The 24723-nt window shown below is 36.6% G+C and overlaps 1 protein-coding gene across 14 annotated transcripts in view; it reads right to left on the bottom strand.

The window, feature by feature from the left end:
* The window catches only part of ST7L (suppression of tumorigenicity 7 like), a 164053-nt gene that overhangs the window by 92640 nt on the left and 46690 nt on the right, over window positions 1-24723 (bottom strand). For 8 of the 14 annotated variants that reach the window (XM_081815681.1, XM_081815682.1, XM_081815677.1 and 5 more), the window contains 4 exons: window positions 20366-20516; window positions 16817-16909; window positions 10585-10724; window positions 5370-8154 (listed from right to left, as the gene is read on the bottom strand). In XM_081815681.1, coding sequence (XP_081671807.1) covers window positions 8047-8154; window positions 10585-10724; window positions 16817-16909; window positions 20366-20516 — 492 coding nt within the window. In that variant the 3' untranslated portion in view covers window positions 5370-8046. Of the gene's footprint in view, window positions 1-5369; window positions 8463-10424; window positions 10725-11418; window positions 11576-16816; window positions 16910-19763; window positions 19856-20365; window positions 20517-24723 lie in introns of those variants that run through there. The other 6 variants (XM_081815679.1, XR_014144083.1, XM_081815678.1 and 3 more) reach the window with 6 other exon arrangements.

A 24723-nucleotide genomic window follows, 5' to 3' on the forward strand; every position in this document is an offset into this window, starting at 1 on the left:
GTGTTAACTGTTTATGTTGACGAGGGTTCCAGTCAACATTAAGTTTATGGGGAGTCAAAAGTCATAAGTGGATTTTTGACTGTACAGGAGGTCAGTGCCCGTAACTCCTATGTCATTCAAGGGTCAACTATATTAGAATACACACACACACACACATACACACACACCCACACACCATTGAATAAGCTAAAAGGTGAGCAGTATCCTAAGTGTTCACTTTACTTAGCTGGCACAATTTGGTGCTGGGAGGCAGCCACTTACACAGTGACAGCATTTGTTGGTATCATCTTAGTTTTTTCCTCCTTCCCTAGGCAGTTTATAAAAGGTGATTTCTGAAACCTTTTGCAATAGAAAAGCTCAAGGGTTTACATTCAACTGTGACACCACTATGAATTCATTAAGAGGCATGTTTCAGGTTGCACTATAATTTCCCTATGTAACATAAACCCACGGAATCTGACATAAGCTGATTGCTCATGCTGGTTATTTTATTTACATTTCTGAATGGAAGGGATCTCAATACTCATAAAATATCTAACTGACTTATTATTTTTCATCTGTTCTCCCAGGGCAGCTAGTATAAAATGGACATCGAGACAGAAGTCTCAACTTGTATGACTGGTTAAGCGACCAAAGAAAAGTTACTGCTCAAAAGCAATTAAAAAAAATAATTTAATATGGAGCTTGAGGCCAAGAGAGATGATTACTCTCAATGCCACCTGAAAGGTAAAAGTTAAAAAAAAAAGTTAAGTAACTGTGTTCATTATCTTTGTCCAAGTCCTATGGGAGTAGGTGGTAGCCAGGAGCTCAGGGGGTCTGGAATTGACTTTTGACTTAACTCTTTCTCTAGAGACCTAATATTGGCAGACATGGTCTAGTCTAAACGGGAACACAGGTGAATGGATGAGAGCGGGCTCCTTACAACCCAGAAATATGAATGTGCCTCCTTACCAGCATGTTACAAATCAAACTTCTGAGCTGGAAGATGCTATCATGCATCTAACTCATTATCTGGAGATACATATTCTGTTAACCTACCCAAAGAATGATAATTTCTATTTATACCAGCAGATATTGCAAGCTTGGATGGATTGCTAGAGAACTAACAATCACCAGTAAATTCCAAAGCCTCATCTGCAGTCTTCTGCTTCCAAGTCATTGTTCAAACTGCCCCACTTCCTTTCTTCTGCTGCCACACCGAGTTAAATCAGTATACTCTTTGACCCCCTAGTACGGTCTTGGGCCATAAACTTCCATCATTTTACCATATTTATTGATGACATGCCCAATTAGTATAAGCTCCCCAAGGACAGGTCCTGTGCCTATTTTGAAATATGTATTCCAAGGTCATATCCCCAATGATCCAGTTAGCACATAAACTTGATTGAGCCAATAAAGATTGGAAATATTTTGTAGTTCCTTAGAAAATCTTGGTGGTCCCCCCTATAAAAAGGTAGAATTGTCCAGGATGCAGAATTGATCAGCAAAATTCAGCTTGGGAGAGAAGGAAAAGGAACCTTATTTCAGTGCCTACCCCAATGTCTTTTTATTATTTTTTAAAAATTAACACTTGTGCCGGTTTTCAGAATCAGTGACTGTAGGATGCAGCTTTGACATTAACAGTAGGCTCTGGGAAATTCTGAGTGGCTCCTTCGCGTCTCTCTCACATGACCACAGACCCAAGTAATTTTAGTCCTAACTCTTGCTACCCCATTCTGCTTGACAATGACATGGTGCTGTTTCATTTTCCAAACCAGAATGGCCCTTACCTTTTATCAATCTGTCATTATTAGAAATGAGAGGACACAAACAAGGACAATGAAAATGTAGGAGCGTGAGAGGCTTTTGTCTTATGGCAGCTACTATGTGAATCTGAGGCAAGATATTTCTTATTGAAATTCTGAATTATGGAACGCTTCACTTTTCGATGAAGTTTAAACTATTCAGATAAACATAAGGAATACCACTGTTTATAAAAACATGTACTTGCTCAGTTAAGTGTTAAGATGAAAGTCCTACATGCCTCATGTTTGAAAGAGAATAGAGGCTCCTCTTTCTACCTTCTTTGTGTGACTGAAAGAGCTCCTAACTGAACAGTCTTCCAAAAGGGAAAGTCCTGAGTCTAAAATGACTTTTTAGGTCACTACATCTTATGTGAGGCACGTGAAAATAACTCCTCAGTCACTTCCAGTCAAATGAATAAACATGCAAGGGTGAGCTAATCTACTGCTGTGGCAGCAGCTTCTGTCTTATACTAACACATCCCTTGCCTGTCTCAAACCCCCTGCTGCTAGACTACGAGTTACCTGTGGACACACACTGTATCTCATACTCCATAGAGGGGCCCAACACATACCTGCTCACTGAAGGAAGGAAGGAACAGATCCATCGGTAGTAACATCTTAATATAATGAATACGAATGGTGAAAACGTGGAGTACATTACAGAATAATCATTACCATACTGTGGCATGCTATAGAACAAGAGTTCACATAGTTTTAAATGCGGAGGCTCTTTAAAAACTACACTTTGAAAACAAACTAAGATAAGCCCTATTGGAGTCCTTCCAGTCAATCAGCTAATACCGAAAGAAGAAATCTTTTCAGGGTCTCCAGGCCTCTGAACTGCATGTTCTTTAGCACAGCTGTTGTTGCTGTTGTTGTTTACGGCGGTCTGAACAATAGCTAAAATACACCAAGAGCAAATTAATAAGAAAAGTCTACGCAGCTAGGGCTTAGTTGAATTAGAATCCCCAGGCTCTCAATAAGGGCTAAATCCAAAGGGATCAGAGTCAAGTAAATAAAAAATCCAGCTGAATTTTATCAGAGGGCAAAGTTTCAACTCTGAGTACCCCAGCAACCAAGGATGAATTATGCATAAGATTAGTAAAGTGCCTTCATCCACACCCCAGCCAGAGAACATTCTTCTATCTCACTGTGACTGCAGGAAACACAGCAATGTATTTGCCCGCCAAGAATAGTTGCAGCTATACTCTAGATAGGAGTCTAACAAACACTAAGGGATTAAAGTTTAATTGTAAAGCTGCTGCTACCTGGGAGTCAAAGCTTGAACTCTGGCTTCACAAAGAAAGTGGGACTCCGGCATCTTGAATAGACGAAAATAAGAGCGGGCACGTTCCTAACAAAGGCTGTGAGAATATGCTCCCTTCTGAATTCTTCCCCAAACTGCTTCTCTCTCTCTCTCTATATATATCCTCCTCGTAATTTACAAGTGCTCAATAAGAATAGAGGCCTTTCCAACACTTTGAAGAATACATATACGTTTCATTTTCAGAATGCTTGAAATTATAGGATGAGATAAGAGGGTGATTATGTGGTCTGAATTCTCTGAATATCAGTTCTCTTAATTTTGTTGAGCAGCATCTGAAGCCCAAGTAATTTCTTTTCTTGAAGCTGGCTGTTAGAGATGGACGTAAGACAATCTTAATGTCATTACAAAAATAAGACAGATAATTTTATTTTTCCTCAGATTCAGAAAGAATACTATCAATAGCCAATCTTGTATCAAGGCCTCATCAGCATTAAGAAGCACACCTACGTTTCCTACCTACTGATACAACTACTAGAAGTACATCTGCTACCTAAAATTCCCATGTGAGCCAGAAGATACGCACATGTTATATTTTAGACCAAAGTTTATTCTGTTCAGTTAAACTTCCCCAGATAATCCTTCACAAATTTACGCTCTGATTTTGAAAGAAGAATGATACTGAAACATGGGGTATACATTTGTACTTTATATTAAAAGTTTCTTTTCTGGGGCGCCTGGGTGGCTCAGTTGGTTAAGCGACTGCCTTCGGCTCAGGTCATGATCCTGGAGTCCCGGGATCGAGTCCTGCATCGGGCTCCCTGCTCGGCAGGGAGTCTGCTTCTCCCTCTGACCCTCCTCCCTCTCATATGCTCTCTCTCTCTCTCTCAAATAAATAAATAAAATCTTTAAAAAAAAAAAAAGTTTTTCTTTTTTTTACCATTTCAGAGAGTCAATCAAATTCCCTCTGAATCATTACAAAGCAGTGCCTGCTGCTTCTTTCATATTACTGTACATTTCAGAGAGTTAGATAGGCTGAAGTTTTTTATACCATTGTATGAGTGTGGATGGAAGGGACCAAACAGTGTTCTTCGTTCTTAAGTGGCTTACTAGAAAGAAAAGGAATGAAATTAAAGTGAGCCAACTTGAAAGACAAAAAAAGTAAATGGGCATTCTTTATTTCAAAGCATCAGAGTTCATCAAATAGGCTTATGTTGTGAAGAGTGAAGAGTTCTCCAGACAGTGTGTCTACTGATGTTTTGGTTTTTGCAGTAAGCATTTCTGCAACCTAACCGTCCTTCCTATTTTCTGAAAATCCATATTAGCCTTCTCATTTAAAACTCTTCTCCAAATTCATCTCCTGTAGGAAGACTTCTCTAGCAAAACCACTTTACTATCACCACGCCATCATTCTATATCCCTTCAGCCTCACTATATTTTGTTTCAAATATATTCTTTTGTACTTGTTTTGGCCTAAGTTGTGAACTGACACTTTACTGAAACCAAGCATATATATCATCACTAAAGGGCTACCTGTTGTGTGATTTCAAGCAAATCACTTTACTTGAATGACTCAAACTTGCCCATCTAAAACACTGGAAAACCACAATCTGTCCTCCAATGGCTCGGGTAAGAATAAATGAGAGCCTAAATATACACTCTTAAGAACAAAGATAATAACTAACTGAAATCTAAATTACTCCTGGTTTAGAATCGTAATATATTAAATAGTCATACAAATTTAGTTCTCTTGAGCATTAGAAATTTGATTGGTGGGAGAAAGAGCAAAGTTCAACTCAAGAAAGAAGCCAATAAAAACTATTCCTCAAGATTATAATTTTATTCTGTATCCCATTATTCTCTCCATTTAGAGGACTTTGCGGGGTCTGCAAAAAACAAAGGTTTTCTAAAAGAAAAATCAGTAGGTTTCCTAATGTGAATTCTAGTATCACTCATGTAATGGGGTTAGAGTAAGCAATTGACATCAATATCTAAGCACCACTCTTCTGAAAACTGCTATGCAGTCCATTTGCCCCAAGTGCTAATAATTAAGCAATCAATATATCAGTAGCAGTTAGTGACAGGATGTCCTAAACTTTGGCACTGAGACATCTGCTTTGAGGGGGAAAGGATGATTAAATATACTGCCAAATAAATTCAGGGAAGGAAAGCTTTTGTGAACTTCATACTTGACAGGCACATGTTAATAGGGAAAGAGGGTGTTTTCCACAAACTTCAAAACTGAAGGAAACCCTGGGGAAGGGGTATAAACATGTGTTAAAAAGTACACTGTCTTAATTTTTATTCTTTTTTTCCCCCGCTTTGAAAATAAGAGTTTAGTACTCAGAAAATATGGATAAAGAAGAAGAACAGCAATATCACAATCTTCTCAGTCTGGTTCTTTTTAAAGGGAAACAATGAGAATGAAGCATGAGAAATGCCCTTAATGGAAGTAGAGAACATCTTTTCTTTTGCTAGAAATATCCCAATTGATTAAGAAAATAAAAATTGGAATATACTAGACTGCCCAAATAAAGATTGAATTCAGTGGCACTAACAAGGGAACAAAAATGTAAACATTTAAAATTTTTTGACCTGTCACACAATGGGCTCCTTTTATTATCAGTATAATCTCTGGGAAATACCTCAGATATATTGCTGTGGAAAGAGCATGGCTACAGAACAATATTTTATGGGAATATAAGCTTGGTTACAATTCAAAATGTTTTAAAAACTATGTCAGTTCTTAGGAACTAAAGAAGTCTCACAGCTTTGAAATGTAATCCATTTTCAAACAAAGTGAAGAAACTTGTTTTACTTGTTGGTTCAATTTCTGAATGTGGCCCTATGTATTTAATAAAGAGCGATACAATTATCATAGGTTTTTAGCATGAATGAAATCAGATGGAGAATATAAAAAAATCACTTTCACCTATGAACAAATTTCATGTCACTGGTTATGACAATGGAAAATTGGGAACCTTTAGAAATAATATATTTTTTCTACTGGTATATATCAATATAAAGTTATAATTATCTATCAACTCCCCTAGGTATGAAGACGATCTTTGCCCTGAAAAAAAATGATGAGAATAGTGTACAAACCTCAAAAGTTTTGATCACTTCAGTAAAACACACTTGGCATTTATTTCTGCTTATTATTTTTTAAAATGTAATTTGGGGAGAAAAATGTTAATTATTTTTGGGAAGGGGCTGAAGAAATCCCAGTGGGACATTCTGTAGAAAGGTCTTTTGTTAGCATAACATCTGACTTTCTATATCTTTGGAAATCATACAACTTGGCTAATGTAGTCCTTAAAGAATTAATCAAGCAGATTGTTAGGCCCTAGTTACAGTGGAGCCAGCCAATTATGAGTTGCTCAGAAATTCATCACTGGCATGTCCAACCACATTTTCCCACATAAAGATTAGTAAAAATATGTGGAAACAGGGCCCATTCCCACCTCAGCACAGCTACAGTGTGTGTTCAGTGAAACGGATTTCAACAAAGTTTTGCTTTAGTGAAACAAACTATTTATTTGGGAATCTTTCTGATTCCTGTCTTTACCCATTAACACCTTTTTCTGCCAGGTTGCAAAGGCTATCTAGCCTGTTTCATTAAAACCCAACTAGAGATTTTTATATGCAAACACACTTCTGAATTCAAAGTACTAAAGTCACATGCCACAAGCCTGAATTTATCAGTAAGTCAGTGAAACCCCCAAAGACCATCTATAGTGTTCACTGCTGTGATAACGCCCTCCCAAGGCTTACTAAGAAGAAAGCTTTTCTTGCAGGAGAGAAATGAAAGGGGCCAGGCTAGATGAAGATTGGTTCTCTAAGGAGAGGGCATTGCTGCTCTTAAATAAAGAAGCTCCTTTCAGATAAGCAGAATCGAATTCCAGTTCATTTGGTTTGCTGGCTACCCTTACTTTGAACTCTCATATTTAACCCAGCAGGCTTCAAAGCAGGTGAGAAAATGACCTACCACTTAAAAGCAATTTTTCCTTTTTCAGGAATTCTGGCCTTGGAGAATATCAGCTCTGATATCAGCACATTCCACATCTCCAGGGATTTATGCAATTTTTTTTTTTTTATTGCTCTATGTTGAATGTCAGACGTGGTTTTCATCTCAGCCAGGAGAAAAATCAAGAAAGAAAGTCCTAGCTTGCTGAAACTAAAGTCTTATTCCACACAGCTTCATACCATGTAAAAGATGGGGCACTAAAATCACTAACCATTCTAGTTCATACCCTTCCATTTATCTCAATCTGAGGAACAGTGAAGATTATGAAAAAGCATTAATCCCTAGTGCCTTGCTTCACAAAAAAGCAATTTTTGTAACAAACGTATTTTAACAAATTCAAATTAAATTTACTCTAGCATATGAGCTAATATAAAAATACACTGGATGAGGAAGAGACCGTGATAACAATGGAAAAAATTTAGGAAATTTTCTGAAACTGCTTTGCTTTACTAAATAGATTGATTTCCACTATATTTGGCTATCAAATACCTGACGTAATTAAACTCCTAACATAGGCCGTTTGCAATTTATCAATACTTGATGTTCTACCAGGCAGTCTGCCAGCGCCTACAATCTGAAACATTTCTCCACTTTTGGTGGTACAAATACACATAATGTACCAGCAGTATTGTTTAAATGACACCTAGCCACGATTTATACTGCAATTTCCAGGGGAAAATACATTTTGAGTTTACTTTCAGGACACAGCTCCTCCCAACGTGAAGGGGTTAGGATTTCTCATCACAGCTGCACTTTGGTGATAATGATGACAATGATGGGTGGCGACAAGAGTGACACTTCCCTAGTTTCTCCTGTGGACAGACATGGTTCTAAACACCTGTCATATTTTAAACTCCTTTAACCCTCACAAACGCCTACAAGGTAGTACTATTCCCCTTTTACAATGAGGGGGAGAAATGGCTAAGGAACTTACCTGAAGTTGCACAGCCAGTAAGTGTCAGGGCTGGAACTCAAAGGAAAGCAGTCTGGCTCCAGAGCCTATGCTCATGCCATTCTGTAATGCTGCCCCTTTTCTGCCTGGAAGAGGCAGCACTATCCAGGCGTCTAAATTCCTCCGACTGCGGGGAGACCAGAGCAGGGTTTCTCAAGTTTTAAACGCACAGATGATCTTGTTAAAAGGCAGATTCAGGAAGTTTGGAGTGGCGCCTGAGATTCTGCCTTTCTAACAAGCTCCTGGGTGATGGTGAAGCTCCTACTGCATACACCATTAAGTAGGGGAAGAAGCAGAATTTGAGCCTCCAGCTCCCTTGCATTTATACGTTGTGTTTATAAGCTGGAGATGGCCTGCATGTAATCATTTTCCATAAATTCTTCAGTGGAACCTGCCCTTGGTACTGCAGCATGCCAAATACTGGTCTGCAGGTACCTTGAGTAAAGAGTTAGCTTTTAGGAACTAAAAATGTATATGTAAAGGCCACTGCATAAAATGTGGCTATAAAAGTTTGCTGTAAGGCACATTTATAACCATATACCACCAACTATACAAATATCAAAGGATGGTAAATAAATGCCTGTTTATTGTTCATTAACTAGAATCACAGTAAATTAATAACTTTTAGTCTAAAAAAAGAAGCTTCCATTTAAAATATATAATTATTCATTCTCAGACTCCGCTGCAGGAGTGCTAAGGAGCTTGTGCGATGTAATCTTAAAGACTCTTCTGGTGCATCAGCCATGTCTCAGGTAAAGACAGATGCTACATACTAACATTGATGGATAGAGTAGACAGTGAATACACTCTGCACTCATTTTAGCCAGTACCTCATGGAAGTATACTACTAACAATTGCTACATATCGATTCCAGATTCTAAATCTCTCTCCTCACTCGATTTTACCTCCTTTCCAATACTCTGAGAGAACCCCAAGGACCATCTCTCCCACTGCCTGCCTGTGATCTCAAATACACAGCTGCATATATTTTTCCAGTTGTTAAATGGATGGGATTCCCTTTCCAGTCAATTTTTTTCCATGCCAGAGTACACAGTAAGGTCATCTCAGTTTGAGATGCACTCACTCCCCAGTCAGCACCACCGCGAACAAGTTACGGTATGATCACTACACTTCCCTTTCACACTAAAAGGAAACAGTCGGTTTCCAACCCAAATATCTATACTCCCTGAACAACAGTGGAAAGTCATTCTCCTTGAAGACTGACCCAGAATCAAGTGCAGTCTCAGACTGCTAGGCCTACCGCCAGTGGCAACTTAACACATTATACAGCTGACCTTCAGGGAAAAAGGCAAACCAGTGCTTTTACTCCTGGTGCCAAAAGAAAACCAACTAATCTTTAAGGCACAAAATAAACCGTTCTTAAGGCAGAAAAAGAAATTGTGAGGCAACAGGGAGTTAGAACAGAGGCATATAGAGAAAAATATAGAAATTACATTGCCGAGTAAGGGCTAGTGCTGCTACAGTTCTCAATGCTTTTTGATTTGGGACTAAAATGAATTAGCATTTTCCTTTTGGGTTTGAACTATTGTTACCTGGTAAAAATGTGAAGATGTATAAGAAAGACCCATTTTTTAAAGGCTTAGCAACTTAAAGTTGGTAATTTTACTCTGAGCCAGTGACATTAATTACTAAGTTTGTGTAGAAGAGTAAACAATCATGGGACAGTCTCTCTAATATCAGTCCTCAAGTACCTTCTGGACCTGGCTCAGGAAATGGGGAAGTAATTCAAATTAAAGGATAAAAATGAAAATAAAGGTCTATCCATGGTTCTACACCCAACGTTGGGGAAGGTCAATTAAGAACATGCAGATACAACAGTGAGCAGCTTTGAGTAAAGAAGCACATTCTGGGGCGCCTGGGTAGTTGGTTAAGCGACTGCCTTCGGCTCAGGTCATGATCCTGGAGTCCCTGGATTGAGTCCCGCATCAGGCTCCCTGCTCAGCGAGGAGCCTGCTTCTCCCTCTAACCCTACCCCCTCTCGCGTACTCTCTCTCTCTAATTCTCGCTCTCTCAAATAAATAAATAAATCTTTAAAAAAAAAAAAAAAGAAGCACATTCTGTACCCAGGGTGAATGTTCCATCTGTCCCATCTTACCTACTTATTCTCCATCAGCAAACCTTACCATTAATGATTTCATTTAAATGGAAAAATCGAAATAGGGAATTGTTTCCGAAATAGAGAATTGTTTCTCAAATATGGAAATTTTTTTTAGTGCCAAACAGAAAGCATTTAAAAGAGTTGGGTTATTCCTTAGCTAGTAACAAGTGCTATGTTTACCACCAAAAGTGATCTACAAAGACCAACTTTATCATGTTATGCCATTGTATTCTTTTAAACTTTTAAGCAACAAAAACATAGCTCAAGTCAGCAAAAACTTATGTTTGACATATTTATAGCAGCAACTTTACAAAACAATTCCTGTAATTTACTATACAAACATCTTCCACTGATCAACTGGTTTAGCACAAACAGATCAGAGATGGTTTCTTGTGTGTTTTACAAATACTCTACACAGGTCCTTGAGATCATACTTACAGCTTTAGCAAAAACACCCATGATTTCAGGAAACTGGTGTGTGAGAAGAGCTATCATTGCTGTAGAAGAACACAGTCCTGCTGTGAAATGGATGAAAAAAGGAAGCTCCTTCTTTGGGTAAACAGAAACATGATGAAAGGCTGTAAGGGAGAAAAGGTAGAAATGGATTTTATTTAAGAATATAGTGTAAGCCAGTTTTAATATTTTCAAATGAAGTTTAAAACCAAAAGGAAAATAATTGTTTTAAAAAAGAACAGGGCATCTCTGGCTAAGCAAGGTGGAAGAAAGTTATCCATTATTTATTCCAGCATCGACAGCTATCTACAGAGCCAGATGACTGTGCTGGGGACTGGGAATAAGATGGCATCGTGGGAAAGAACATTAATTGTAAAGTCATGCTGAGGTGGTTTTGAAAAAGAGCTTTGTCACTTATTAGCTGTGTGGTCTTGAATAAGTTGCTAAACCCTCTCATAGTTGCTATGGAGTTGTTATGATGAACACTGTAAGTCCTTAAATATGAGTTGTTATAATTCTTGCTCTTCGGGAGCTCAGAGACAAGTATAGTGATCGAGAGACAGATGTGTGGTTGCAGATTTCCCAGAACCATAATTTTACCCAGCTATTAATAAATGTTCTATGTGTGGCATTTCATAGAGCACCGTAAAAATGGAACTAGAACACCAAAGCCCTAAGATTCTGAACATAAATCAAGTCCCTTGTCTTATTTTATTACATTCACACATTAACTCAGGTATTATTTTTCTAATGACTGGATATTTCATTACTAATAGTATTCAAGTATTTATATCTTATTTGAAATTTGATTGAAAATACCTGAATACCAATGCTGAGATGTGACTATCACCATGCGTGGCACACAGTAGGTGCTCAATAAATGTCTGTTAAACGGAGAGCTATTCTGGGACTTCATTGTCCAGGAAGTTGACTGCTCAGGGCTGGACACAAACCCAAGAATTCCTGATGTAATATCCTGCATAAGTAAGGGATGACTAATTCAGTACTGAATCAAGGTCAGCTATAAATTTCACTTTTTCCAACATAACGATTCACAGCAAAGATTACACCTAAGTTTCCTTTGGTAGCCATATTTTTTATGTCTTATACTATACTCAAAAGTATATGCCAAAAACTGAACTCATTAAAAATCCAGAAAATTTCCAGAGGCTTGGGTCACATTTAAAGTAAAAGCACACCAAATCTGAATTTGTTTTAAAAAAGTTAGAAACATTAGAAGCTGTGGACAACATTGTACTTTCAGCACCCAAAAAACCAGCAGTCCCTTTTGCCCTGTCCCTCAAGCATGAGAGGCCAACTTCTTCTAGCAAACCAAGAGAAATAAACCATGGTACTTGCAAAGACAGGGAACACTTATGTATACCAATGGTCACTAAAATTCCTATCGCATGAGAGACAGCAACGTTGATAAAATTAAACTGTATAGCATTTAATGATTTACAAAGTGCTTTAATTTCTATTAGTTTGATTTTTTTCAATAGCCTTAAGAGATAGATAGTATTATTTCCACTTTTTTTTTTTTTAAGACTTTTATTTATTTATTTGACAGAGAGAGAGACAGCGAGAGAGGGATCAAGAGCAGGGGCAGAGGGAGAGGGAGAAGCAGGCTTCCTGCCGAGCAGGGAGCCTGATGCAGGGCTCAATCCCAGGACCCTGGGATCATGACCTGAGCCGAAGGCAGACGCTTAACGACTTGAGCCACCCAGGCACCCCTATTTCCACTTTTTAAGGTAGAAAATGATATAGTTTTAGTAAGATAATTTCTTAAAATATGAGCTTTTTATATTATAGGGGAGACCTAATTTTTTCTTTTTGGATTGCTTTCTGTAGATTCGTTTGTCAATGTTTGGCTAATACATCAGTATAATGGATGACTAGTACAGAAACACTCCCTTGGAAGTAAAGTTCAAATTTCATCACTGGCTTGTAGAGAAAAATTTATCAGGAGGCATAAAAGACAACTAAATAGCTATGTGAACTAAGGGAATAGTTCAAGTCTGAACTTATGAGGTTCCTAAGCAAATTCCAGAATGTTGTAAGTCATATCAAGGTTGAAGGAGAATTGAAAACAAAAAAACATTAAGTACTCCTGGGTATTAGAACTCCACATTATTAAAAATTTGTTCATTCTACCACAGTCAGAGACAGACAAATGCTCTCAGAACAAACAATATAATCAAACAAAACCCCCAGCATATCCCTCCTCTCCTACCTCCTGTAATTTGCAAATGTGTAAGTACCCTAGAAATAATAAAGGCCTGCCAAAAAAGCAAACTCTCTGTTCTTATAGCCTGTGACTCTGGCAATACATAATAATAACCCTGATTTTATTCATATTACTATGTAAAATTGACCTTAAGCAACTTTTGTAATGATAAATGTATTAACCTAATATAATACACTCCTGCATATTGATGTTCCATAATTAAAGATTGACTCCTTTGCCTTAAATATCCTTGTTTCTGTTAAAATGGAAAAACAACAAGAACAACTACTACCAGCACCATCCTAGGAAAGAAAATAAAATTTCTTTCACTACTGACCTTCTAATTGCCAGAGTCAATGGATTCTTCACAGTAACCACCTTCCTTGATATCAGATACTCCTCCTCACTTGGAAATTTTTAGTTCCTAGCCTATCTAGTTCTGGTTCTTGTCCTGTCTCTGTCCACTCCTTCACTGAATCTTCCCAACCTCTTATCAGCCACCCATTCCTTCAACATTTTTGTGCCCCCATGGTTCCACTCTTAGTTTACTTCTCACTCTACACAGTCTCCCTTAGTGATCTCAACCATGCCTAGAAAATGATGATTCCCAAGTTGGTTTGGTGATGTACAGCGATGTAGAGAGAAAGAGATAGTGGAACCCCCAGGAATCCTGTTTACACAACCTGACCCTCTCCCTAGGCCATGGCTAACCACACCAGGAATAAACACCTGGATAAATCTGATGCTCCCTTCCAGAAGTTTTAGAAGCCAGATTGAGATCTTATTCATGCTGTACAATTTGCTTGAACTGATAACGTGTAAACTAGAGCCACGTAAGGACATCAAGTTTGGCTACAAGAGTATCCAAGAAGGCAAAGCCAAACGACAAAGAGAAAGATAGAAAAATGAAGCAGACACATTGAGAGAAGCAGAAATGAGAGTTCATACAGAGAGGAGATGGCATTGGGGAAGGAGAAAAAGAAAAGTACGAACAGGAGAGATGGAAAAAGGCAGCCAGAGATAGAGATATACAGATAACTGACTCCTGGAAATCCTGATAGCCCTCTAGTTTCTGGTTCTGAGGTCTGACTATAATCTGCTTCAGAAGCTGCCTTTGGATTCTTTGAGATAATCCAGTCTTCTCCTAACAAATTCCCTTTAAGTTTAAAACAGCTATTACTTGTACCCAAAGAATACCTACAATGTTTACTATTTATGTAATATATACATATTTAATATACATATGTTTTATAAATATATCTTAGGCCCATATATTATTTAGAGATACAAAAAATATGTATATATGTGCAAAATAGATTATAGATAGATTTAAGCATGCATACATACACATGTGCACACACACACGTGGTATACATGCAACATACTCAAAGCCTGAATTTATTTACTTCCCCCATTCCTGTTCCCAAACCTGCTCCTCCTTCTGTATGATGGATTTCCCATTCTTCAAGTCAATCAAGTCAGATTTGGGAACCATCCCTGCCCTTAGAGAGACACCACACCCCATTTCAGCTTCCTTATAATCTATTCCATATATGCAGTACTTAACACATTGTTTATCAGTCTTTCTATTAACTCATGAGCAGTTCAGGAGTTTGGAGTAGGATAAGGAGGAAAAGGTACTAATATTTAATATTTTTGTTGAGTACTGACAATGTATTTGGCCTGTTTATGACATTAAGGAGGGCACTTGATGTAATGAGCAGTCGGTGTTATATGCAACTGATGAATCAATAAACTCTACCTCTGAAACTAAAAAAAAGAAAAGAAGGGGCGCCTGGGTGGCTCAGTCGTTGGGCGTCTGCCTTCAGCTCAGGTCATGATCCCAGGGTCCTGGGATCGAGTCCCGCATCTGGCTCCCTGTTCAGTGGGAAGCCTGCTTCTCCCTCTCCTGCTCCCCCTGCTTGTGTTCCCTCTCTCGCTGTGTCTCTGTCAAATAAATAAATAAAATCTTTTTTAAAAAAAAGAAAAAGAATAAATTAATAAATTTGACTAATTAAAATATTTATTGAATATCAATTTTCATTGTGAACATTACAGAGATACATAGAGGGATGATAAAGAGAATCCTGGCCTTCAAGTTTACAATCTAGAAGGGGGAGGTTAAGAAGTCCACAAAGTACTTTGAGAGTTCAAAGAAAAAAACAGATAACTTATCTCAGAGGATGGAAGAAAATAAAAGACCCTGGGAGAAAAATATCAGCATACTCAACTTCCATAATCTCTCCTAAATTTTCATCTATCTGTTTGGACCTTCAGCTCACCTCATTTGTTGTTTGTAAAATGCAACTTTCCTTCTTAGACTTGAGCTCTAATGGCCCCAGAACTGTAAAAACTGTGGCACAGGTTTATATCACATAAGGAAACATGGTGCTAGTGTTTATAACCTTCAGCATGCTTACTTATTGGTTAAATCATAAAAAGAAAAGTTACACAGAAATTCACCAGTTCACAGAGAAGAGTGAGAGGATAAGGCAGCTGAGACAAATAAGTATAGACCATTCTTTTGAGAAGTTTGGCTTCCTGAAAGCAGGGACTCAATGGGACTCTCAGCGATCATAACCCTATATACTTCTGGTTCTCCCCCTAAGTCTAAGACCGCTCTTTTTAGAATTGGAAAGTGTAGTCCTTCCAATTTCATTCTTTGTAAAGACCGCTTTGGCTCTTCTGAGTGTTTTACCTTTCCATATAGATTTTGAGATCAGCTTGTCAGTTTTTGTTCGTAGGGATTGTATTGAATCTATAGATCAATTTGGAGAGAACTGCCATATAAATAATATTCGGTTTTCCAATCAATAAACATGGAATGTCTCTCCATTTACTTAATTTTTTTTAAATTTCTCCCAGCAAATGATGTCATTTTTAGTATACAAGCCATTTAAATTATTCCTAAATTGTTTGTTCTTTTTGATGCTACTGTGATTAGAAGTATTTTCTAAATTTCATTTTTGGACTGATTATTCCCTGCCGGTATATAAATATGCAACTGAGTTTTATATGCAGATATTATATCCTGCAACCCTGCTAAACTTGTTTATTAGATTTAATAGTATTTTTATTAATTTCTTAGGATTTCCTACATAGAAGATGATGTCATCTGTGAATAAAGACAGTTTTCTTCTTCTTTTCTAACATGAATGCCTTTTTATTTTTTTTTTTCTGGCTTGATTGCACTGACTAGGATCTCCAGTACAATGCTGAAGTGAAGTGCAGAGAGCAGACATCCTTGCATTATTCTTAATCTTAGAGAGAAAGCATTCAATGGTTAAATCATAAAATCACCATTAAGTATCCTCTCAGCGGTGGAGTTTTCATAGATGCTCTTTATCAGGTTAAGGAAATTCTCTTATTCCTAGTTTGTTCAAAATTTTTACCATGAATGGTTGTTGGATTTTTGTCAGCCGCTTTTTCTGCATCTGTTGTCATTTATTCTCTTAACATGATGCATTGCCTTTTGAGATGTTAAGCCACTTACATTTGTGAGGTAAATGCCACTTGCTCATGGAGTATAATCTTTTTTATATATGGCTGGATTCAGTTTGCTGATATTTTGTTGAACATGTTTGTGTCTATATTCATGAGGGATATCATTCTATAGTTTTCTTGTAATGTCTCTGGTTTTGGTATCAGGGTAATACTGGTCTCACAGAATAAGCTGGGAAGTATTCCTTCCTCCTTTCTTTTCTGAAAAGAGTTTGTGAAGGATTGGTATTATTTCTTCTTCAAATGTTTGTAAGATGACTGCTCTTTTTAATATCTTCAACTTTTGTGTTCTTCATTGCATCTCACCTACCATTTTACCCCAGAAACATATGGGAATGAACTTATGCAACTACATCCAAGAAATGGCTAAAATAGTATTTTAAACAATATCCTGAATTTCAACCAAAGGCACTTTTACTATGAGAAAATACTATGAAAAACAATCTCACAACTACTTTTAAGTTTAGGAAAACTAGAATATTTACTTACTAGGTAATAGCTCTCTATCAGCAGTCTCTGTGCAGCTGGGATAAGGATAAAATAGATGGCCCTTCTCTAATGGATATGGAATCATTCTAAAAGCTGAGAAAAAAAATACAGAAGTTGACATTCCATTCAGACTCACTTTCATCCCATACTACAGATCAAAGCTACTTTGGAGACATACTTTTGTAAAATTTTCACATAGCATTTATTAATTTTTTTAGAGATACCTTTTAGATGAAAGAAACAAAGTAAGCAAAAGAAGGACTAAGAGGAAGAATAAGATTTATTTAGAGAATAGAATGGTCTGGCTGGAATAAAACTAAAGGGAGTAGTGGGTGATAAGGCTGGCTAGGTCCTTCTTGCCTCTGTCTCTTCACTATAAACACAACAGACTTAACTCTGTGGGTATGAATTCCTTTTCTTCCAGGAATCTTCATAAAATTGCAACATGTATAACTGTTGTGACCCAACCTGTTGGCAACCTACAAGAGTTTTCTCAGTGGCTCCTAACTTCATGTGTTAGATATCAACAAAGTTTTCTACAAGCAGAATTTAACTTAAATCAGAGGTCACCAAAGCATCATCCTTTGGCCAGACCTGGACCACTATTTATGTTTATAAATAAAATTTTATTAGAATACAGATGTTAAAATCACTTGTTCATTTATGTATTATGTAAGGCTGCTTTCATGCTACAAGAATTGGGTAGCTATAACAGAGACTATGGCCACAGAGACTAAATACTTACCATCTGGCTCTTTACAGAAGTTTACCCATCCCTGATCTAGATTATCATCAGCTCTTGCAGACTTCTTAAAGAAGGAATCTTTATTAGCTACTCAGCTAGCTGAGTATTCATCAAAATTGTGATAAGTTTTTGTTTTTCCTTTAGTGCTTAGCTCTATAAACTTTTGTCAAAATATGAATTTTGTTCTGCCACAATAAAAAGTAGGGATTTCTCCAAAGTCACAGAGCAAATCAGTGGTAACACTAGGAAATCATTCATAAAGAAGATTATTTATGAAATACAGTGTAAGTCACATATTTACTGAGAACCTCCTATGTGCCAGGCAGAACATTAGGCACTGAAGACACATACAGGATCAATGAGACAGAGGACCTGGCTTTGAGGAGCTTATTGACTACCAGAGAAAAAGCAAAAGGAAGACTAATTACCCAAAGACATTCCACTCCTCAGTTTTAGTAGTCCCAGTTTCATTAATCTGTATATTGTCAGTGGCAAGCAGTGTCTGACCCTTAGCAAGTGGTTAATGCAGAGGTTCCCAAATTCTCTTGCTTTAAGGATACATGGTGCCCTTCATGTCTCTAACTGTTTATGATGACCCTAGGCTGAAAAAATACCTAACAATTCCACTTAAGTAGTGGGTCCAAACAACTTTAAAGGTTTATGTCCTAACAACTTAGCAGTGATTTGGGGGGAAAATATATATGTCAATTAAAGGGAAAAATAATTATTTCATTTTTTTAAAAGATTTTATTTTTTTAAGTAATTTCTAACACCCAATGTGGGGCTTGAACCTACAACCCCAAGATCAAGAGCAGCATGCTCTACCGACTGAACCAGCCAGGTGCCTCTAATTATTTCATTTTTAAACAATCACCTTTTCTTACTAATGGGATGTATGTACCTGTTGGACACCACATAACTTTTCAGACCTTGGAATCAGATTGGACACCGCCATCCTCATTTCCTGTTCCACACTGATTTTTTTGTGTGGTAGTTCTTTTAATCATAGCAATTAAGAAAAACCCAGCTTTGCAAAGCTATGACAACATCAAAAGAAATACAGAATGGAGAGCCACCTAATGGTGAAACCTTGAACTATGCAGAGCTAACAGCTTGAATGATGCTTGACAGATGTTGAGTATTGCTGTGTTTCCACTGAAATTTTTTAAATATCCCATGATACTTTTGTGAATTTGCTACAATGCCCCAAGGTGCCTCATTACAAAGTTTGGGAACTGAGGGGGTTAACCAATTCTAGTTAATGAGTATTGAATTTATTTTTGAATTTCTATTGATAGCAGGAGTGTACTTTCCAAGACAATCATTATAAGAATTCAACTGACAAAATATTTTGGTTAAGCTTTTTCATTTTCTAAGTGATTTTAAGAAGTTACAAATAAGAGATCTGGTAGTTACTTGAAAAACAATCTAGTTCTCCAAAGAAGACACAGAAATGGTCAATTAGCGCATTAAAAAAATGCTCAACAACATTAATTATTAGGAAAATGCAAATCAAAACCACAATGAGATACCACTTCACACCTATTAGTATGGCTATTATTAAAAAAAAAAAAGAACAAATGTTAGCAAGGATACAGAGAAAGTGAAACCCTTGTGCATTGCTGGTGGAATATAAAATGGTACAGGTGCCAAAGAAAATAGTAAGACAGTTCCTCAAAAAATTAAACAGAATTATATAATCTACAGGTTCCACTTCTGGGTATATACCCAAAAGAACTGAAAGCAGGAACTTGAACAAATACTTGTAATACCCATGTTCATAGCAGCATTATTCATAATAACCAAAAGGTGGAAACAACCCAAATGTCCATGACAGATGGATGTATAAACAAAGTATAGTATATACATACAATGGAATATTATTCAGCCCTAAAAAGGGATGTTTTTCTGACACATGCTACATTATGCTAAGTGAAGTAAGCCTGATTTAATGAGACAAATACTGTATGATTCCACTACAGAAGGTATCTAGACTAGTCAAACTCATAGAGACAGAAAGTCGAATGGTTACCAGGGGCTGGAGAGGGGAAGAATGGGGAGTCATTGTCTAATGGGTACAGAATTTTCAGTTTGGGATGATGAAAAAGCTCTAGGGATAGATGATGGTGATGGTTGCACAACAATGTGAATGTACATAATGCCATTTAACCATACATTTTAAAACTGTTAAAATGGGGGTACCTGGCTGACCCAGTCGGCAGAGTGTGCGACTTGATCTCAGGGTTTTGAGTTCGAGCCCCACGTTGGGTGTGGAGATTACTTAAAAATAAAATCTTTAAAAAACAATAAAAAATAAATAAAATAAAGTGGTTAAAATAGTAACTTTTATGTTATGTGTATTTTACCATAATAAAAAAATAGATTTAAAAAGAAGAACAAGAGTTGATACTAGTTGTGAAGAAAATAGTTCATGATGTAAACATCTGAAAATTAAACAAAAGTCCAATTTAAAAAATACTAGAACAATAACTCAACCACATTAAAAAGCCTATAAACCAAGAGATGTAAGTTTTCATTTTCTTTCCTTACAAATATGTAACTTAAATGAACATATGGCAGAATACTGTAACAGTTTCTCATTTTGCTCTTCCTAAATGTGGCATCAGTATAAGTACATTAAATTTCTCCTACCAATAAACCAAATAAACACCTCTGGGTTCACTTTGAAACCAATCTGAACAACAATACTTAGGGAAACTCAGATAATCTGATTTAAAAAGGCTGCCTGTGAATGCAGTGAATAGTCCGAGAGATTAGCGGTACATTTGGAAAAGAATACTTACTGCCTTCCCAGGTACACTGTAACAGATTAAGAGCACCTTCTATTCTCTTCCAGTGCTGAAGATGGAAGAAAGCATAGGCGATTGCTTCACTATCACCCCGTTTCAGAATGTGCTCTGGAGGTAAAATTAGACTTTTCATCTCTAGTAAGTACTAGAAAGATAACACACACAAAGACACACCACAGAAAAACGAAAACTTAAGTTCAAACACCCACAAAAATGTAGATTCAAATTTTACGTTAAAAAACAAATATTAAGCTAGTTGAGATGACAAGAGGGTCACACTGATAGCATGTGTATAAAATGCTCATCTATGCAAATTCCAAAGATCAGAATATTCCTAAGGGCAAAAATAAGGTGATAAACGGCTTACGTATGACCTTGCTAAATACATAATGGAAATTCAAGCTGAGGAAATAATGTGAGAGCAAATATCTATTTTTCCAAAAGAGAATTAAGTATAAAAATCATAAAATACAATTTTGGAACAACATTTTGTGGTGACATTCAATTCTTTTTTTCTCTCATTCCCATCTTATAGGTGGAGGAACTTAATTGTGAATAAGTTCAATTAAATTAATATCTACTGAGAGCAAAGCACTATGTTAGGAAACACTAGATTCTCTGGAGCTTCCTACTGTAATAGAAAGACAGATTTCTTAAGTTAATGATTATAATAAGACTATGCTGAGTGCTTTATTAGAGGTATAAACAGTGTATATAAGAATTTGGATAGAAGATATTAATTTTTTCAGCTTTTTTTACAATAGATTTATTGAGATATAATTCATATTTTACAATTCACCCATTTAAAGTATATGACTCAAAAAAAAAGTGTACAACTCAATAGTTTTTAGTATATTCACAGATAAGTACAACTATTACCACAGTCAATTTTAGAACATTTTCACCACGGCAAAAAGAATCCCCATCCTCTTTAGTTATTACTCTCTAACCCCCATTCCCCCTAAGCAACCACTAATCTGCTTTGCATCTCTATAGATTTGCCTGTTCTGGCTATTTTATACAAAAAGACTCACATAATATATGGTTTATTGTAACCGGTTTCTTTCACCCCACATAATGTTTTCAAGGTACATCCATGTTATATCATATACCAGTACCTTGTTCCTTTTTGTGGCTGAGTAATATTCCATTATATGGATATACCACATTTGTTTATCCATTCATTATTTGATGACCATTTGGTTGTTTTCATCTTTTGGCTATTATGAATAATGCTGCGATAAACATTCATGCACAAGTTTTTATTGGAACATATGTTTTCATCTCTCTTGGGTATATACCTAGGAATGGAAGTGCTGGGTCATGTGGTAACTATATGTTCAGGAGGTATTAATTATGATTTAGGAGTTGAAAATAAACCACTTGATGGAACTGGGGACATTAACTGACATATAAAGATGTGTAAAATGTAGATGAACAGACTGGGTGATGGGGTAGGGAAACACAGCGGGTTGGAATACAGGCCAACTTGAACAAGGCTAAGAATGCTTAGAGCAAGACACATTTAAGGAATCAGTGAGTGTGCCTCTTAAAGAAGTTACGGCCTGGGGCGCCTGGGTGGCTCAGTTGGTTAAGCGACTGCCTTTGGCTCAGGTCATGATCCTGGAGTCCCTGGATCGAGTCCCGCATCGGGCTCCCTGCTCGGCAGGGAGTCTGCTTCTCCCTCTGACCCTCCCCCCTCTCGTGTGCTCTCTCTCTCAAATAAATAAATTTTTAAAATCTTTAAAAAAAAAAAAAAAAAAGAAGTTACGGCCTATCAGTTCTTATTCACATATGAAATTAAATGATATCTTAAAGTCTTGAAGAAAATACTTGCCTTAATATTATAATCCACAACAAAAGCAGTATAATTAAATGTACTAATTCCATGAAAAAAGACACAAAATTAACCACTTGTACATCATCTTACTATTAAAGTGGTCAACTTAAAACAAAACTTTTCAAAAAACACTTAGCTAAATACTTCCTCCAAAGACTAAGCCCAGAGTACATTTCCCCTACTAGACTGGTTTGAAAACAACCTCTTCGGTGCTACATAACTTGATACCAAATTATGTGTGGTAAGGTCCAAACCACTTAACTTCTGTTATAAAATATAGAAAGAGAAACACTTCTAAGAAGTGTTGTAAATGATACATTCTCAAACTTCAAATTCTAAGTTCCTCAGGTTGTTACACAAACTAAGGAGATAAACAACATAAATTTGAGCTGAAACTTGTGAAACACTGTAAAACTGCTACAAGCAGGAAGAAACAAAAAAGTGTGGTGGTTTCAAAATTGAGCCTTAGGTTATTAATCAATATATATGTATGCACTGTATTAATATATCTAAAATAATTTTTTCTTTTTTATGAAATGTGCCTTTCCAACACTCACTGAGCTTAATGCCCATCTTTAATTACTCTTACTCCTATACCTCAATAAAGCTGGAAAAAAAAAATAATAGTTAATCTTGATGTCTCTGGCTCTCTCCTCAAAGTGTAAGAATGCAGTCTGCTCATCAATTTATTTTAGCAGATGTCACAAGCTATGAGATTATTTACTAATCCAGTTTGGGGACTTAACATTTCCCATTCAGTTTCTTAAAGGAATGCAGCAGAGGTTGTGTCCTGGTCAAGCAAAGCCCATTTGCTGCCTGGTTGGGTTCTCTCCCCTTAGTGCCTTGGGCCTATATTCAGCAGGGTAATATTCTTTCTAATCCTCTCTAATCCTTGCCCATTTTTTTAAAACACAGTAAAAGATCACTCGCACCAGGCGGCTGTGGGAAAATGGACTCAAATAGCTGACCTCTGACATGACTCCTTATGTTCTTAGCAAGTGCACTAAGAGCTTCTTCAGTAGGAAGCAAAAAAAAAAAAAAAAAAGCAAAAAGCAGCAGTCACAATGGAATCTCCATCATAAAAAGAGTATCTCATTTTCAGACGAAAACTGTTTTAATACGTAAACCAAGTCCTTTCTATTAAAATTCTACTTCATTTTACAGGTAGAAGAGACAAAGTATCCCAAATTATTTTCAATGAGTTTTAGAACCCTGAAACTTTAAATTAAACCTACCTTGGTAGCCACTTAGCAATTGGTAAGCTAAAGATATTCACTTAACGATTATTCAAACTTAGAGAAAATATCAACTAAATATGTCAAGAAAATACTTTTTTGAACAGCAACTATATATTTTCAGTTTAATGATCTGAGTGACAATTCAGATAGTCAAGCACATATGGCATGTTTATTAGGAACTGACTTCAGGAGTTTATATTTTAAAATCTTTGCCATTTAATCATTAAAAAAAATCTTCTTATGCTATCTTATTTTTCATTACATCTCACCTACAAGCAAATGTCCTTTCCAATTTGACTTTAAAACAAAGCAATTCTTATGTTTCAGTTTCTAATAAGACACTGAAATAAAGTTCCACTCTCAAAATATAAGGGAAAATTTTCCGTTTAAGGAAGATATCTTTAAAATAGGTAATCATAGGATTATAACTTATTTATTTCCTTCACAAACTGCTACTCAGGAATTTCTGCTACCCAGCATAAGCTGTAAGTAACTACACAATAGAAACCACATCCTTCATATTCTACTATAGCACCTGGCACACTCCACTCCCAAAGTAGGCACTTAGACACTTACTAACTGACCTGATCTGATATATATAGCTAAAATGTCTTCAGACTCATGTTTATATTTCAGTTTTTTCTTAAAGATATTTTTTCACTCTCTGGGCAAACTAAAAACAAAACAGAACAAACTTTTGCTACCTAGACTTTATTTTTCTGTGAATAAGAATATGAAAGGTTGAAAACTGAAGAGTGGTTGGTTTGGTTTGGGGTTTTTTTCTGCTTCTGAAAGTACATGCTTAGTGCATAAAAATTCAAACACTGCAGAATTACATAGTAGAAATACTATATTAAAAGACTGGGGAATAGGGGTGCCTAGATGGCTCAGTCAGTTGAGCATGTGACTCTTGGTTTCAGCTCAGGTCATGTTCTCAGGGCTGTGAGATGGAGCCCCACGTTGGGCTCCACACTCAGCTCGGAGTCTGCTTGCTCCCTCTGCCCCTCCCCCTGCTCACACTCTTGTGCTCTCTCTAAAATAAAATAAATAAAATCTTTTTTAAAAAAAAGACTGGAGAATAAAAGAATAAAGAGAAAAGGATAATCTAATTTATATTTGTCTGGATTTCTTTACACATAACATCCTTAAAAACAGGATCAAACTTTTATGTAACTCACTTTTTACTTCACAATATATCTTGTACATCTCTTATCTCTATATAGATCTAACTCATTATTTTTAATTGTTATATAGTGTTCCACTAAAAGCTGGTT

This window comes from Leptonychotes weddellii, chromosome 4 (genome assembly GCF_054177405.1).
Source record: "Leptonychotes weddellii isolate Sample4059 chromosome 4, ASM5417740v2, whole genome shotgun sequence".
Classification (NCBI taxonomy): domain Eukaryota; kingdom Metazoa; phylum Chordata; class Mammalia; order Carnivora; family Phocidae; genus Leptonychotes; species Leptonychotes weddellii.